Source organism: Octopus sinensis, linkage group LG11 (assembly GCF_006345805.1).
Source record: "Octopus sinensis linkage group LG11, ASM634580v1, whole genome shotgun sequence".
NCBI classification, from domain to species: Eukaryota; Metazoa; Mollusca; class Cephalopoda; order Octopoda; family Octopodidae; genus Octopus; species Octopus sinensis.
Window position 1 is genome coordinate 42365867 of NC_043007.1, and position 20000 is coordinate 42385866.

General features: G+C 32.7%; 1 protein-coding gene across 18 annotated transcripts in view; it reads left to right on the plus strand.

The window, feature by feature from the left end:
• LOC115217047 (phosphofurin acidic cluster sorting protein 2) overlaps positions 1 to 20000 on the plus strand; it is a 313884-nt gene that overhangs the window by 253683 nt on the left and 40201 nt on the right. For 14 of the 18 annotated variants that reach the window (XM_029786612.2, XM_036507409.1, XM_036507410.1 and 11 more), the window contains one exon: positions 12024 to 12242. The exons of the other annotated variants lie outside the window; for them this stretch is intronic. In XM_029786612.2, the coding sequence (XP_029642472.1) occupies positions 12024 to 12242 (219 nt within the window). The remainder of the gene's footprint in view (positions 1 to 12023; positions 12243 to 20000) is intronic. 18 annotated transcript variants of the gene reach the window in all.

Here is a 20000-nt window from a genome sequence, read left to right on the forward strand (position 1 = left end):
TTTTCTTTTAAGAAGTTCACTTAGATGCAGGCATGGCTGTGAGTTCAGTCCTACTGAGTGAACATTGTTAGCTAACATTTTATACTCTAGCCACAGGTCAACCAATACCCTATGAGTTAGACTAGTTAACAGAAACTGAAGAAGCCTGTCGTGTGTGTATGTAGGCTCATATTTTTACCTTGTTTTTACATGTTCATTGACTGTAAATAAAGCCCTGCCATCAATACAGACAGTGTCTTATGCTTGCAGCCAACTGTGAAAGCACATCTGACATCTGAGCTTCTTGACATGTTGCATGTTCTTTGTAAACAAAAGAGGCTGGTAATTTGTCTGGAATTTTTTTGACATATACAGAACGGCAGTGGAAAGCTAGTAAAAATAAATCTAAGCTGATAAACAATCAAAAACACCAGTGTCAGTTTCAGTTCAATGTGGCTGCCATTACTGAAAATGTGAAACTGTATTGTAAAATTACTCTTATATTTGGTTATGTGTGATTGAATTAGTAGATTAGGACTTTAAACTCTGAAATGGCTGTGCATTCGCTTTCCAGTCACTAGATTCAGGATTTGATCTTACTGCATGGCACATGACGAAGTGTTTTGTACCAAAACCTTGTGAATGAAATTATGTTGATAGGAGCTGTTTTTGAAGCCTGTCAAAATGTATCTGTTCTTAAGAGGTAGATTTAACCTGTCACCTAATTTAACACCACCACCTGACCCTTGAATGCCTCTAGTAAAGCCCACTCTGTTGCAAATATTTAACCCCTTAGCATCCAAATTACTCTGTCAGGTGTAACGTTTATGTAATGTTTAACAATGTTCAGAATTAATCATGCATTATTTTGTAGCTTCAAGAATTTAGTGGCGTGATGATTTTTAGATTGACATTGAAGGGTAGGTGTGAGATACCAGATCAGGCTGGTTTCAACATAAAGCAGGCGAGTTTAACTGCCAAAGGGCTAAAACTATCTCTCCTAACCTGACCATAAATTAATTCACTGCTCCTTTTTATGGCAACTCATTAGTGAATTGACTGCCTTTAAGGCTTGGGATAGAATGCTTCACAGTAACTCTGAGTCTATGTACTCTGAGTTCAAATCCTATCAAAATCAACTTTTCTTTTTCATCCATTCAGAATCAATAAAACCAGTACCAGTCCAGGCTATAGATAGACAAAACTGTTAGCAAGTCAACCAAAGATACCTCGGGTTATCTGTTTCAGCTCATTGCATTTTGACCAGAGCACTTACAATGAAATTTGGTGCCAAATTGTATTGGCCTAAGTTGGCTGTTTATCCTTTTCACCAATGATATCAATGGTACAAGAAATAGAAGACTTGCTTGCATCAGCAACAGCTATAATCTTCTTGGAAAAAATTTTACTGATGCCTGCACATACGTGATGCTATCTACAGGTGCTTTTGTCCTAAGGTACATGGTCAAGCTTCCCTAATGAATGAAGACCTTATATAATTCATGTGTCATTGTTTTGTTCTCCTTCCTTACACCTACGTACACATACCAAACTTGGAGGCCCTGCAAAGATCATGGACTCCTGATTAAACAAATTTTTAGCAAATTACCATTTCTAAAGCTTGCATCCAGATTAAGACATTGTTCATGTTGAAATTGATGACGATTATTTTGATGATTATAGATTAAACTAATGGAGATGTTTTGGAAAAATGGAAAGTAAAATAAACAAATAGATGATGAGGTTAATAATCTAGAAAACTTCATTTATTGCAACTCCTATTACAGGTTTAGATATTTATACTAAATTTTGTAGTTGGTTTTAAATTGCCCTGATTGTTCTCGTTCTTCTTTTTCTTTATATTATTATTATTATTATTATTATTATTATTATTATTATTATTATTATTACATGCAATTGAATTGTACTGGATCTGTTAATTTCAAAAGTGGTCTCACTAATTTTCTTTACATGCATTTACTACTCCCTTTCTCTCTCATACATACACACATAAATACATATTTCTCTCTCTATATATATATACACACACACACACACACACACTCAGATTCTATTATCCTTTCTTTAGATATCTCTTTTCTTTCTCTCTCTCTCTCTCTCCCCACTTATATTCACTCCTCTCTGTAATTCTGTCTCTCTTGTTCCTGAATATCTGCCATTATATCTCTCTGTCTTCAGCATGCAGATAAATGCTTGGATTATTTTCCATTCAATATCTTGTTTGTTTGTTTTTTGTTTTCAAATATTTGTTTTTATTTATTTGTTGTTTTTGTTGCATTACTGTTACATTTTGTTTGTTTTTTGATTTACATATATTTTATATTCATATTTTTTTTAATTACAATCTTTTGATTGTCTCATTTAAGTTAAAATTGTACCTAATTATATGACTCCTCTTCTGTTCTCTATACCTATACATATTTACACATACATGCAGATACACATACAGTAATACTCACCTATACTCTAATCATTCCCATTTGTGCATGTACATACATATATATATACATGCACATGCATTTGAATATGCAAACAACAGTAAAAAAAATAATCGCTCCATACACATGGTAAGTTTTAATTGTTTATTCAAAGCTAAGGTTTTAAAATGGTTACTATTCTGAGTTTTTGATTTTGAACTTATTCTTCAAGGCACTTTGAAGAATGTGATAAAAAATTGGAAACCCCCAAACAGTGATGTTGTAAAGTCCTGGCTTTGTGAGAGTGAGTGTATACATATATTAACTCAGAGACAATACCAACTTCATTCCACAAGCTAAGAAATAACACTCAAGAGATGAGATTTTGTGAAGTATTTCAGTTGACTCTGAAATAGGAATTTTTGGTGCTGTGGGGGTGGGTGATAAAGGGGTCTGAATGGTGATCTGTTGGGAATGAGCGTTTTTTTGCTGTGATTTTCAACTGGCCCAATGTTGTATCTCTATGCATGTATATAATATGTTCTGCATAAACTTGCCAAACTTATAATGACATACATTTAAGACATGCTATCTTCTGCAATAAATTGTTTTGTCTTGAAGAGAGGTAACTTCTGTCACTTTCAGGTAGAAAGCTTCCTTTGATGCAAAGCTCTTTGTTCAGGTTTCTTGCTACTGTCATTAGTTCATTATTTTAATTATCATTATATATATTTAAATAAAAATGAGGTGAAGACTGAAATTCTTCAAAGGGATGTCAAACAAACAAGTTTGCCGGTACAGTCTAAGTAAAGAATATATATAGAAATATATATTCAGTATTTGCAAAAACAGTAAATGAAGTATGAGGAAAGGAAAAATTGTAAGTGTAGATGAACTTTAATTCAATTCATAATCCAAGTTGGTACAGAACCAATTTACATTCTACAAATTGTTTCAGAGTCTAATTAATTCCAAAGACATCTGGGCTAGGAAAGGTCTTTGTATATTTTGTTGGTCGTAACTATTCCTACCAGTATTTAATTCCTGAGGAGGAATCTAATTTTTGTTTCATGAAGAGTTTTTTGTTTTTGTCGTTGGGATTAATTAGACTCCAAAAGAATTTGTAGAATGTTTATTGGTTCTGTACCAACTTGGATTATGAATTGAATTAAAGTTCTTCTACACTTACAATTTTTCCTTTCCTTATACTTCATTTATATATATATATATATATCTTGTGTGTGTATCTCTAAAGGAATTGATTAGTGTCACAACTTCAAAGTGTTCTCGATGTTCTCTGTAGAATTAGAAACCAGTTCCAGTCTGTTTTCCCTCATTTGTCTTACATGTTGTACTTCAATTAACGGGCTCCAATTAATTTAGTCTGTAGTAGTAAACACTATATTAGATTAGAATGTGGTGATATACTTTCTTTGAAACAGACTGACTATTCATTTGTTTTTCAGATACACTCTGGCAACATTTTCTATTGGTGTATTCTTTCATTTCTCATTTCTTACTAAATATATTTTTGCTTAATAAATGTTATTCTACTTTATAATTCCTCCATTTAATTTTTTTTTCTTCTTGTTAGCATCTGAATGTTCCACAAATGTTATCAATATTATGCATTCTGTCAATCATTATTGATTAATCTATAGGTGTTATTTATAATCAATATTACTGTTTGATTACTATTTGATTATCTACAGTTTAGTGATAGCAGATGGTGTACAAATTATGAATGGATGATCTTCATATATAGTACAGAGACCAAAAGGCCTAGAGTTAACTGTTGGATAGTCTGCAAGCAATTGATACCTAATGGTCTTTATTATACCACTTCGTTAATCTGTTAGTGGTATTGGAATCAAAAGATTTTTGATGTTACAATATTTGATGTTACACAGATTTTCACCGTCATTGGATCTGCAGTGACCTACTACCATAAATATTGTCCATTTCCTTGAAAATTTGTGCTACTTGTAAGTTTTCAATGATTGTCTAACATTCGTTTCACATTTTCAAACTTCTTTACTGAATACAGTTCTTTTGTTATGTCTCTTTCATTACATTCAGTAGTGTAGATCATTGCCCTAGCTTTAGATGTATGGATCATTGTCAAGTGTTTAGTCATGTTGATTATTACCACGTGTTTCGATGTGTGGATCACAGCAGAGCTTCTTTGATAAAAATTAATCAACCTAACAGCAATATGGTACCTTATTTTCCTAAAGTAGCTTGTTAAGACTGTGAAAGGAATATAACAAGATGTTCTGCAGTAAATCAATTCTATTATTAAGAGACTTATGGCTATACATATTTGAAGGCTCAGTTGAAGTTGAGCTCTCTGACCAATCAGACATACAATCAAAGCCATTGCAGTGATAAAAATCCTACTCTTCATACATGTATACATTATTCTACTTGTCCTTAATTGATGATTATACTATTATTTCTAATAAGTAGTGTCTTCATAGAGGCCGCCTCATTAACTTAAGTCCTCCATGGTACACTGTAGACCTAATATCTAAGGTGAGTGTTCTTCCCACAATGTCAAATAATGACATTTGGAATAATTATGATTGAGATAAACCAGTCTAAATTTCAGAAACCTGAAAAAGGTTAAATTATGATTAGCTATTAGATCTTCATAGAATAAGGGAATAGATGTGTTTGGTGTCAATATAGATTTGCGAAGTCTCTTTCCATTGTACAGTTGTATATCCTTTTTCAACATCTGTCATATTGTGAAATTTAAAGAATGGCTCAAGTAAGTTGTGTTGCTCAACAGATGTCCTTGTCTTTATTTGAACTCATGGAACTACAATGTAACACTTCATGGCCTCAATTCAAAATGCTGTATCATGTTTTACATTTGGTAATAATTTCTAAAGCAGTCAAAATTAAAGGAATTTTGTACATTACTATTTCAATTCATCAATATAAACCTGTTACTTTTAAGCTCCTAAAACACTCACCCCATCAAAAATAATTATAATAGCTCAAACATATGCATACTAATTGATTTTTTTTCATTATTATCATGATTGTTGTTTTAATTTCTGGAATTTTTTTCCATCCCTGCTGGTATTAGTTGGATGGGCCATGAGTTAAATTATTTACAGCTTCTCTATTATACAGATCATCTATTTTCTTTCAGTGTCTTTCATTTAGAAGAATGTCTTCTGTCATATCCCACCCCTTGCCTCATTACCTAACCAAAATTTTCATCTCTTGATATTCCAGTTGCATCTTTTTGTTTAAAAACAGATCTTTGTGTACAATTCATTATCTTGAGCAATTTACTGGCAAGTTGAATGAAATTAATCCTTTTGGTTTTTGTTGTTTAATTTAATATTCTTCTCTCTTAATATTCTTAAAAAAAAATATTTTTGCATGTTTTTACCTTTTCTGCCTGAACTACATCTCAGACTGTGTTTTATTCTGTCAGAATAACATTTTATTTTCAATAAGATTATAATTTTGAGAGCTGTTTACTTCATTTTTAAAGATGAGATTTTTAATATTTACATCTGCACTGTTTCAGTAAGTTTAATCTATGATATTCATCAGGTTTCTTACTTCTAGGTATACTAGACTAGATTCAAACTTGTAACCTTTATTACTAAACTAAGGATACTGTTTTTATCCATTGTGACTTTGTTGCATATAGTTTATAAAGGTTCCTAGTTCAAATTTTGTTTAGTATTATGTAGACATTTAGAAATAAGTTGCCTGAAGATGATCAAAGATCAAACTTATTGAATCATAGTAGAGATATACATATTAAATATAAATTTCATTTTTAAAGTTAAGATTTAAGTCTGAAAAATTGTATCATTAATAAATGACTCATCTCCAACATTTACTCATTTAGTTCTTTTATTTTGTCTTTTTTATTCCATGCTCTCAATATTATTCAATTGACAATTTTTTTCTTGTATGTTTGCCAGAGTGGATTCTCATTTAACCAACATATAATCTTGCCTATTTCAAATCAGTACTCTACAAATCAAAATATTTTATATGTTCTGTTTTATTTTTGGTTGTTTAAAATCCAAAAGAAAAGAAAAAAGAAAAATTCAATATAAAATTTGAAAATTTAAGTTTAGTATTTTCTGAGCAAAATATCCTTCTAGTCTTTCTTCCATAAGATATTCATTTTTTGGATAACAAAGTTGGTTTAAATTCTCTTCTTTTTACTATTACCAGGTGAGATTTATGTAAAAATTGTTGATGGGTTTTTTTTTTCTATAGATTCTGAAAAAGTGATAAAAAATATTATTAAAAAAAAAATCTGAAAGAAAATACTTTTCCTTTTGTTGACTAAAAATCTTTGTTTTTCCCCATTTCATTCTACTTTGTTTTACATTATTACTATTGCATTAGTCTTGTTTGTGTTCAAAATTTAAAATAGTGTATGCGTGTGGAATAATATATGGCAACATTTGTGTGTGTGAGCATTTCATTACTAGATTTGTGCTGGGGTTTTTTTTTTGTTTTTTATTTTTTGTTACTGACCATCATATTGCACCATGCTTTCTGAACACCTCCACCCTCTATGCAGTCCCTACAATAAAAACTATCTGCTGCCACCACCAGTCCCCCACAATGTAGTTGTGCTACTCAAAAGCTGAAGCAGGTCATATATCACGCTTATTATGTCTATTATTGCATCCACCATCTACCAACCACACACATTGAGACTGCTCCATTCAGATGTCTCTGTCTATCCCTATATTTATCTCCCTTGCTCTATTTGGTACTCTTCTTAGCAAGACTCCAATATGAATATCTTTATTGACTTGGACACCATATTCATGCTCATACATACATATACTTACATACATATGAATGGTTAGATGTGTTGAGTTTAATCTTCATAATCATTCTTTTTTCAACACCTTTTTGGGCTGTTTTTTTTTTTTACTGTGTGGGTGACACACAATTGTTAGATTCTCTACAATAACCTCTGATGATTATAGTATTTCATCTTATTAATGTTTCCAAAGAAAAAAATGTCTAAAGCACTACATTTAAAAACATAACAGTATACAAGGATGCCACTGAGTAAGATCAGTAACTGCAGAGTCCCATCATTGAAACTACATTGTCAGTATAAAACAAAAATATTTGATTATCACCTTTAAACAATGTGTTGTAATATGATTGTTTTAATTTTAAAACATTTTTATCTGATTTACAAGGATCTAAACTCTTAAAATATTTGTAGTTTCTGTCCAAAATATTTAACTAAAACTGATCTGATTCTTGTAAAAAGTCAGCAGCTGTTTTCTTTCTGATGAATAAAAAGGTTATGAATTAAGGCCTTGTTATTAATATTAGTGTATCTGTTCATGTGTAAAATGAATCCTGTTTTAATTGTACTGTTTTAGGTTAAATTTTCTCATAGAAAATTTTAAATATTATCAGATTTTTAATTGGATTTTGCCTCTTTATTCTATTCTACCTGATTGTGAAAAATGTTATAGTTCAGGTGAAAATAATAGATGCAGTCATTAACTTACATCACATTTTAAACATGTTTATTCTGACAAATTTTCTAAATTTCTTTAAAAAAACACAAATTGATGAAAATATTTCCTGTTTTAGCTATCACGTGACATTACTTCCCATTTACAATATAAAATTTTGTACTCCAAATGTTATGCACGTTCTGAGATGCAGAGCAGCAAATGTGATATTTATATGCTACACATTGATTATCATTATAGTTGTAATAAAGCAATGTGTTTTGGGTGAACCAAGTTCATGGCCTGGTTTCAATTCCAAGTCAGAAGAAGGTCTCTGACTATCTTGAGAAAGGCTTCAATGTCCCACATGCCATCTTCTCTCTCATATACATCTCAGGATTTTAATTCTCCTGGTCAAATGAAATAAATACCAGTAAGATAGTGATTCAGTTGGCTAAACCATCTGCTCCTTAGAGAAATTATTTTTGGTGGTGGTGTGGCAGAAACACTAAAGCAGCAATATTTCAATTTTTCAATATTTCGTTTCATACCAGATCAACTTTACGTCTTTCAGTTTTCTCTCACAGTAAAAATAGATCTTTTAGTCATTTACTGGGGCTAATCTAACAAATTATACCCCTCTCCTATAACTTGTGACCCTACTTCAATCAAAGAAATTGCTATTTTGTTTTTATTTTTATCTCAGGTTTTGTTGTAACTCCTGGAGTCTTGCATGCATAGTGGGTTTGCTGCCTGCAGCCTACAGTACCATGCTATTTGTTCAATTCAACTATCTAATACTTTCCTGATTATTCTGGCCATGCCAATGAGGCAAACCTTTTGTAACAGTTCTACTGGGCACACTATTCCTTTATATTCCTCTTGGTGCTTTCTGATACTGTCCCCAAAGATCCAACAATAATTGGCACTATCTTCACCTTTTCCATAGCCGGGCTATTTCATACTTAAGAGCATTGTATATATATCTATTTTTTCACCTTCCTTCTTGACTATTTGTGGGTCAAAGGGCCACACAACATCAACTATATAGCACATATGGTGCATCTTGTCCAGTCTCTTATGCTCTAACATCTGATCTGTTTGGATTGGGAAATCCTAGAGGATTTTTCAAGTCTCCGACTCCGCCACTCTCTGCAGTTTGTGCTCATACCACTTCTTGCCTCTCTCTAGCCCTGACTTTTCATCATCATTATTATTATTATTATATGTGGCCAGAAAAGCTAGAGCAATTTTGTTCTTTCTTTGTGAGTTATATTTTTCCCATGGTTTAATGGCCTTTGTCTTACAAGAGTATAAGTATTAAAATGGATTTGAATGTACCCCTCATTTGCAAAAAATTGGCTTTCTGATAATAATAATAATTATTATTATTATTATTATTTGTAAGGCGGTAAGCTGGCAGAATCGTTTGTACACTAGGCAAAATGCATAGCTGCATTTTATCCATTTTTATGTTCTGAATTCAAATCCTGCCAAGATCATCCTTGCCTTTCATTATTTCGGGGTTGATAAAATAAGTAATAGTTGAACACTGGGATTGATGTAATCAACTTACCCTCTCCCTTGAACTTTCTGGCCTTGTGCCAAAATTTGAAGCCATTATTATTTTTAAGTAGTAAGAATTGATTCATGTGCTGTATAGCTGGACCATGTTTTATAGTTTCAGATTCTACAAAGATCTGCTTACCTTCTGATCTTGTTATCTGACAATTATTCTTGAATTGGGGTAGCTTCTGTGAACTTAAGTTGAGTTTGCCCCATTAGGGCTGATCAACGGAAACATTTGGTTAGTGTTCTCAGCTATGGCCATCCCATTTTTGTATGTGGATATGCTGTCCTACTATTTTAATGGCAATTGTGTGTATTTTAAGGACAGTTGACTGCTATAATGAGTAAGTTGTGTAACTATGCAGAGACTTTCTTTATAAGATGGTCAGAATGCACTACATTTGTTTCAGTTAATTTTGAAAATGATGAAGAATTTAGTAAAATAACTTTATTATCAAGCTAGTCTTTGGAACATAAATCAACATGAAATTTTGATGGAAAATTTTAATTTAGATCACATTAAAAGAAGGATGATTGAATCAGAAAAGCAGGAGCAGCTTCAGGCAGGTCAGAATCAAAAGGGTTAAAGACAGTGGAGAGTCTATTCAAGGATATTTTATCTTTTATACGAAGCAAGTTTAGTTTACATGGTTAATAAAATAATTACTATGGAGTTTGTAGATATTGATTCATTTTGATATAACCACCTTTTCTGTCTCATTAAAAGAGCCCATAGCAATAAAAAAAACCATATTCCAAGTGAGTATCAGGAGCTTAATTGTTCTAAAATATATTCTTTCAGTTCATTTTTCTGGTATTTCATTCATTTAATTTTTATAGAATTTTCGTTTATCCTTCATCATTGATGTTTCTGTGAAGTACGAATTATTGATGAAATGGGTGCATTTATCAGTGTGCAAGTGTAAATGAAATCTTGGTAGTGAGATAGTGGTTTGAAGAATGTAAGGTCTAAGATGTAATTTTTCTGCAGAAATGAGGCTGTTGTATCTTGCTTGGTGTGGGCTGATGTACTCTGTAGTGTTGAGTAATAATATTCAAATGAGTCTTGGAAAGCCTGTTGTCTGCATTGAGTGTGACGGAGGACAGTAGAAAATCAGTGGTGCATTTAGGTAATGATCTGTGGAGTAGGAGCTAGTAGTGATGGGAGTAGTTGTAAAACATTAATCTGTTGTTGTTTTGGGATTATAAGTAAAGTGTAGAGTCTGTGATATAAAGTCGATCTGTTGTATGGAAGTTATGAATGTAAAAGTGAACTGTGAGATGGGAGTCAGGAATATGTAGGTGTTGGATTCAGCAATATAGCAGTAGTCTGTATGTAGTATGGGTCTTAACAGTAGGGTGAAATGTGTAGGAGTAATGGAGTGTCCTAGTGTTAAAGAGAAGCTAGTCTAAAGAAACAACGTTCATACTGATGGTGGGTGGGGGAGATCATTAAGCACAATAAGTTGTAGGAGGAAATAATAAATGAGGTAAAATTGAAGACCATCGGAGAGCAAAGTTTTGTGGCCTCCTAATAAGTGCTGTTGTCTGCTGGCATAACTACTGTATCTACACTGGCATAACTACACTGTCTATGCCTACTGTAAATTGCAATTAGCCAAATCTCTCTAAAACCATATCCTATCATCGTTTAAAGAAAAGGAGGAAATGTTGGATAACATATATACTGTCTCCAAAGACAAGAAGGTCATGGCAAGAAAGCCTCATTATATACCTCTTGATCAGACCTAACTTGGAAGCTGCAACAGTCAACCTGTGGCTTAATGAGTATTCATTATCAATATATTAACCTGTCCTCATCTTGTCTAGACCAATTTCATTTGCAGAGAATAGGTGTATTTTATTATTATTTATAGTGTTATCAGTGATTACATGTGTGCATATATGTGTAATGTGTATGTATGAGTTTATATATTTGTATGAAAGGGAGAGAAAATGTAGTGTATACTTGTTGAAACTTACTTGTATAACCCACATTCTAAATAGATATCTTCATAAAGCTGTACATATACACCCATATATATTACATGCACGTAAGTGCAAATACTTATACACTAGATGTCCAATAAGTAAGGTAGGCTTTTGACATTATATTAATAATTACTTAAGGGACATCTGATATTTCATATAACTATATAATTTCGTATGGATATCATATAATTATATAATTACATAAATGTCTGAAACCTTACAAATTAATGAAACTTCATGTATATGATTTGAAACAACTTTTCAACTTGCATTTTACATGACAACATTTATAAAACATGTTTTACATACTCATTTTCTCCTCTGCCACATTTCTCTACAAATTAGGTCTAAAAAATTAAACAAAATATTTTAAATACCATTCAGCACAAGGTCATATTCCTATTGTTTTTTTTTTTTTTCTCTTACCAATATCCATCCTTTTTTTACTCTTACCAATATCCAACCTTAATTTTTCAGCAATTCTGAACTCGCCATAAGCTTGTTCACTTGTCACTTTATACCGCTATATAAGGCTATCTCCTTTATTTACATCTGTCCACGTCAATAGGAGCAGGCTGACCAGGAGCTAGACATCCATTCATCGCCCTCATATCATGATGGCAATGCCCGCGATCAGCGATCAGAGCTGTTTCCCAACCAGAAGCCATCCCCCCAGCACAAAGCGAATGCCTTTCAGCGTGAAAGGAGTTTTTCGTACCGGGAAAGGCAGAAAAAGCAGCATAAGCTGGAAGATAGACGCAATAGTACAGGCCAAGTTGAACAAGTGGTCAGTAGCTACAATTGAGCAGTCTTGAGTAACATCTAGCAGCAGAGTCTGTAAAATGGTTGTCGTCTGCAGACCTTATCATCTTAGTTCTGTAAATTTACTGGAGATTGGGAAATTGATACAACACTAATCCTCTGCCTACCTATCCACACCAACCAGAAATGCTTTTCCTACCTTGTTTTTACTTCACATTTTTTTTCTTTTCTTTTTTAACTCAGAATCACTGCTAAATAGGCTTTGTCTATTGAAAATTGGGGCCAGAACATTGCATAAAATCAGTGCTTAACACAGGACATATTTCCCTGGCATTTATCTATGCATCATATATGGTACACATTCCCAATTTTTCTCAGCCGCCAGAGTAATTTGGAGAAGCTTGTGTTACCCAGAATGTACGAAACAAGCATGGATGTTTAGAACAAACTTATGAAAATGCTTTGGACTGGCAAAGGTTTAAAGTAAAAATCATACAATATTTAGTCATTCTATTTAAGTAAAAATTTTAGGAAAAGCTATTTAAATATAATTCTAGCAATAGTTAATGGATAGATTAAAGTTACTTGGTTTATATTTATAATATTTCAGTTTGTCCCTGTACTCAAAGTGGATTGATAGATTAATCATAATGTTCCTTACAAAATGCTCTGTACACCATTGCCATCAACATCACTACTGTTGTGTACTCATTAAAACCTCATTGGTATATGCAAAATGGCAGGTTTGCTTTTTATTATGAAGAATTCATAACTATAGATAAAAATGAAGCTTTAGAGTAATAAAGGGCTAAGGTCTTAAAATAAAAGGGACTGCTTTCTGTGTCATAAGAACTTTACCAGAAAATTGAGAGATAAGAACAGCCATAAACAACAAAACTTCTTTAAACCAACAATAGTGACTTCATGTGGTCACTCAATCTGCTAGAAATAGCAAATGTCCCTCACTTCATACCCTGTTGTCTGAGAAGAGAACATTTAAGTTTATGTGGTAGTGGGTTCTCTACACATAGGAATATAGGACAGACAGGATAGTCATGGATGGAATGCCTTTGATCAAAAGTCAGGGCTGACTTAGAGCTGAACAACAAGACCTCTTGTCTGCATATTATATTAGATCTTTGTGAAGATAGCAGGCACATAATAATAGAAATCAGTCGGTGTAAAGCAGTGGTGGTCTGTCAGAAAAAAGAAAAAGAAAAAAAAACTGTTAATAAGGTTTACAAATCTGAATATATTTGTATGCTGTGAGAAAACATGTTCTGAGGTTTCAGGTAGAGCCCTTCTTCAGAGAAACATCGTCTTCAAGCCTATCTAGCACTATCAAAAGCACTCTAATTTATTTTTGTTTTCTCCTAAAAATCGCCATGCCTGAAACTTTAGCACTTGTGGGTTTTTGCAGCATACAAACTTATCCATATCTGAAAACTTTATAATGAGGAAAAGCAGTCTGCAAATCATTCTTTAAAATCTTGACCCCACTTTGTATTATTGCCTGTCCTGCCATTCCATAGTAGAAAGCAGCTCATATCCCTGTTCACTTTTGTAGAAAAAAAACAAACCAAATGCTTCCAGACGGCAGCCATTTTTCATGCTTATTCTCAAAATATATTTACTACTTCAGCACTGCACTCTGTACTGTCATGGGGACCCTAAATTATGTCTAGCTTTTAATAACCAAGTTCTAGGATTAAAACCACTAATGTTCTACTAATACTGTCAATTCAAAAACCATTATTATTATTATTATTACTATTATTATCATTATTATTATTATTATTATTAACAACCTCAGCAGTAGTTTAGTTTATTAAATTCTAAACTGATTCGTAGCTAGGTTTGCAGCTGAAATAGCTTGGTATTTTATTAAAACTATTATTTCTTAAAACTAATTTCCTTACAAAGTCGATCAACTTGCTATATAAAATTTATACATTGTGGTACACAAACGAACTGGAAGGATCTCTAATATTATTATGGCTGTTGCTAATGTTATTTTTTTTTTAACATTATTAATGATAATGCAAATATGAAATGTAAAACTTACATAGCAAGTTAGGTAGTTGCATTAAATTCTACCAACTTTAATAATCAATAGTTCTTAAGAAAATAAGAATTATCAGGCTTGCCAAAATCATAGAAATATATATATATATATATATATATATTTATTTATTTATTTGTTCTCAGTCTGATTAAATGCCTCAGTTGTCAGAAATTTTAGGATTCATCCCAAAACATACACACATGATCTGTATAATATGTATAAGAACATATGATGTGTGTGTGTGTATATATATATATATGTATATATGCATAGATATTCCTTGTGTTAGAAGTGCATCATGAGTTAGGATAATTTAAACTAAATTTGCCGGGGACTTTTGGTAGTACCACTTGGAAGAGCATTTGACAGAGCATTAACGCTCCCACCCACACTTTTTTTTTTTTCTCGCTCTCTCTATCCTATCTCTCCCTTTTGCTATTGTCTTGCAATTTTGTCAGATTTTCTTGTATGCTAAACACGTTTTTCTTTCAACTGTTGTCACTCACACAGCTTGCTTATTTTGCCATTAGCTTATGATCTAGTTCTCTCCTTCCTCCACTGGCACCACTGCCACTAGCTTTGATTCTTTCCTCACAGCCTAAGTCATGTGACCAAAGAAACTCCTTCAAAACACTACTTTCTTTTTGAAATTCATCATAAAACTCATATGCATACATATATTAAATATAGATCTATATTATATATATGCATGTGTGTGCATAAGTATATATATATATTTATATATCTATATATGTGTGAATACGTGTGTGTGCATATATATGCATATGTATGTGCATGCATGTATATGTATTTGCAAGTACATATATGTATTTGTGTGTGTGTTTGTGCGTATGTACAGATATGTGCATATATATGTATATATATATCTGTAAGGGTGTGTTTGTGTATGTATATACATATGTACATATATATATATTTTCGAACTTCATTTTTTACAAATATATATATATATATATATATATATATATGTCTGTAAGGGTGTGTGTGTGTCTAATATTTAAGTTTTACATAGTCCACTACCTATAAGATGGAGAAGAGTTGATAAAAGATCATTTGTTCCCACTCGGGATGAAACTACTGGTCACTGTGAGGCTTTGAACATTGCTATATATATATTTATGTGTGTGTGTGTGTGTATGTTCATTGTGTGTGTAAATGAAAATATACATCATTATTAAGATTATGAGGCAGGGAGGAAACAAACAAATACTACACAATCATACAGGCAAAAATGCATTACTGAAAGAGTGTAAAAATATAAAGCAAAAATAGAAAAAAATTTAAGTTTACGATGAAAATGAACATGCCAATGGCGAAACAGAAGAGAATCTAACATTTCAGGTGATATCCAAATAGCATGGACACAATAAAATTACATGATGTCTCACTGCATTTTGCCCTCCCACAATTGTACATCATACATATACACACCCCACTTTCAATCTACAGACACACACTGACACATGGACAGTCATAATTGTTAGAGTGCATATATGCATGTGTATACACAGTCAAGTTTTAAGATGGTTGTAACATATTACAAAAATAACTACTGCACATCTAGTTACATGTACTTAATATGCCTTGACATATTCATCATCATCGTCATTGTTTAACGTCCGCTTTCCATGCTGGCATTGGTTAGACGGTTTGACTGAGGGCTGGCAAGCCAGAAGCTGCACCAGGCTTCAATCCGATTCTGCAATGTTTCTACAGCTGGATGCCCTTTCTAAGCCAACCACTTCGAGAGTGTAGTGGGTGCTTTTTATGTGCCACCGGCATGAGGGTCAGTCAGGCAGTACTGTCATCGGCCACGCTTGAATGGTGCTTTTTATATGTCACCAGCACGGGAGCCAGTCAGGTGACTCTGGCAATGACCACGCTCAAATGATGCATTTTATGTGCCACCGGCACATGAGCCAGTCAGGCAGCACTGGTAACGATCACACTCAAATGGTGCTTTATGCTATTTAGCATCTATGCAAATAAAAACATTGTATATTTAAATACACTTCACTTGATACCAACCCCAATACTATAAGTTTTCCACTCTCTCTCTCTTCCACTTTTCTCCCCATTTATCTTCACCATGATTCAGATTGTGTTTCTACTTCCAGTCCTTCTATCCCACATCCAGCTGTAATCTAAGGAGAAACAGTGAATTTATTGTCCTCAGATTTCTTGCATTGACAAACTCTCATTCACCCAAAAGCCAATTACGAAGGCAAAGTTGACCTTGGAGATATTTGAACTCACAGCACATAATTTCAAGCCATGAGTTGTCAGTTGTCTGATCAAGGAAGCAAGCAGGATCATTCAATTAGTGCGAAGTGAATGAGTATCCCAAAAAACTCTGGAATCCTTAATATTATACTCAGACATAACCAGCATAACTGTTTGTGACAAGGCTAGCCCATTTAAGTTACAAGTACTATCCATTTGAGAAGCTTCTACACAAATTTCTGTATTATCAAATTCATTCATAAGGTATCTGTTAACTTGAAACATTAGAAAATGACACTTGCCTAAATACCATGCACCAGAATCAGAATTGGGACTTTATGAATTGCAAAGTGAACTTCTTAACCTGGCCACACTGCACGTGTGTGTATGTGTGAGTGTGTGTGTGTGCATGCCTGTGTGTGTGTGTACACTTTCATGTGATGAATGACTGAAAAAACAAGAAAAATCACAATGATTGAGAGAAATGTTATTTCTACAATGCTTGAAAGGAAAAAGCCTTTAACATTTCATATGCTAGTCCTTCATCAGATATACGTGTGTGTGTGTGTGTACGCACACACACAGATACGCAAAATACATATGTTAAGATTGAAACTGTTCAAAAGCTGTTACAATGCAAATTGACATATAGGAATGGAACTGAAAATAAAGAAGACAGAACAGCAGTATGCACCTTACTTAATAACTCTGTATTTTCTCCTGAGAATGGAGTATTAACTCTGGAATATAGTTATACAAGGACAAGTGGAAACTGTTTTTCTGCCTTCCTTGCTTTTATTCTTCACTATGATTATCACACAATGCTTCACTCAAACTACATTACACTAATGTGTGTGTGTATGTGTATGTTTGCACGTGCAAATATACATCAGTGTGTGTGTGTGAAATCCAATCTCCTATTTGTTGGGTATACAAGCAGTTACTGCCAAACAGGAAACCCACTCCATCACTCCAAAATATTTCTTATATAATTTTCAAAGATAATGTTATCATCATTACAGCTTTCTTTGCAAAGAACACATTTTTATTGTGCTTTTCTGCTTTTATTCAAAAAAGAAAAAAGGAAAACAAACTTATATAAAAAAAAATGCATGGCTCAAGCAACTTCATTTTGATGCCTGCTGTTTTTCTGTTTGTTCTTTTTCTTTGTTGGAATTATTATTATTATTATTACTATTGCGTGAATATGTTTTTGAGCTTGCTTGTTTTGTTGTTGGACAGAATGATAATTTGTTTGCAAAATGTTGAAGAAACCATTTCCCCTTTTCCAGAAGTGAATGACAACACTGGTGTTATTTGATTTTTTTTTTTTTGTTCCCCTTCATCTTTTTAATGACAAAACAAACAAACAATCTACATACAATCTATCAGCTCAGTTATTAAGATCAATGATGTGTAGTTTTAGATGAAATTTCATATATGTATATGTTCATATACAGCTGCATAGGTGTACGTATATGTATGTATATGTTTCTGTATACATATGTATATATGTTTGTATGTTTGTGTGTGTATATTTATGTGTGTATATATATACATATATGTATATATATATATATATATATATATATATATATATATATATATACATATATGTATATATATATACACACACACATACAGGGTGTAACAGATAAATTGGGACTATTTAAATATCTTTAATATAATTGGTATAACTCAGAAAAATCAAAAACTGAAAGTTTTATGTTTGTGCCAATTTGTGGAGTGTTTAACACTTATTTCAGTCCAATGTGACCATCATTTGCTTTCTTTACCAGTTCAATCCAGTTATGAAATGATATACATGCCTTAACTATTTCTTCCTTTTTCATTTTACTGAATGGTTGCTCGATCAAAGCCTTCAATGAAGACACACAGTTGTGAGAAGTTTCACTGGTTATTGCTTCAGCTGTGCTCCATAGCCAAAACTCATGTGGATTCAAATCTGGCAAGCTAGAGGGCCAGATATCTTTAAGGACAAACCTGGGCAATTCCTTCTTCAAAGATTCTTGCACTCTTTTCAAAGAATGGGCTAGCACAGAATCCTGTACAAACATGACTCGGCTAGCATCATAATGCTTCCTAATCCAAGGAAACACAACTTCTAAGATTCTGAGATACTTTGCTGTGTTTATTTTAAGAACCGCTTCAATAAAATGAGGAGGCATCAATTTCCCATCACTTGCAACAGCTCCAAAGACCATAATGGAAGCCAGATTCTTAGTATGCATAGCTGAAGGAACTTGGAAAAGGTCATACACTATCGCTCGTGAGTTTTGACCGTTTGCAACTTCATCTATTTTCATCCACAAAGATGCAGACATCTCCTCTTTGGAACAGGTAGTTAGGATGTTATGGTGTCTCCTCACATATGATTTTATATGGAGGTCTTGTCTCACTGCCCTAAAAATGGTCATTTTACTGATTCCTTGATCTTGTGCCAACTTCACCATCAATTTTGATGGGTTGGACTCAATCGATCTTTCAAGTCCTGCAAAAAAGCAAGGTGTGCATTTTTGGTCCATTACAAGGATTGTGAGGCTTTCTCTGAACATCCTGACTTTTCTTCAAATTGGCTACAGCTCTAAAAACAGTAGATTTCGAATACTTGAGGCTCTCCTCAGCACTTCTGCTGGCGCAGAATAACTCATCAATTACACTTCTATGATTTAATTCTTTAACATTCATAGTTTGTTCAATCTGAAATACTAAATAGTACAAGTGATTATTGAAGCTGGTAATATTTAAAATTTAGACTCCAACAAAATCTATACAATTAGGAACGTACCCATTTGAAATTTGTTCCAATTTACCTGTTACAGCCTGTATATGTGTGTTTGTGTGTATATGTGTGTGTGCGTGTATTTATGTATGCATATGTGTTTGTATGTATGTATATATGTACGTATGTACGTATGTATGTATGTATGTACATATATGTATGTATGTATGTATGTATATATGTGTGCGTGTGTATATAAGCAAAATTTAGGTTAGTTAAAAATATGTTTGTGACATATTTCAATTGCTAAATGGCAAATTCACTGAAGTTACTGTAGAGAAAATATTTCTCTTACAGTAAAAAAAGTTTAAAGACAAATATGGTAAACTAAATTTTACTTATGCCTAAACACCTCTTGGCACTAACATTTCATTATATATACGTATGTATGTGTATATATATATGTATGTACATATATGTACGTATGTATGTACATATATGTACGTATGTATGTATGTACATATATGTACGTATGTATGTATGTACATATATGTACGTATGTATGTATGTACATATATGTACGTACGTATGTATGTACATATATGTACGTATGTATGTATGTACATATATGTACGTATGTATGTATGTACATATATGTACGTATGTATGTATGTACATATATGTACGTATGTATGTATGTACATATATGTACGTATGTATGTATGTACATA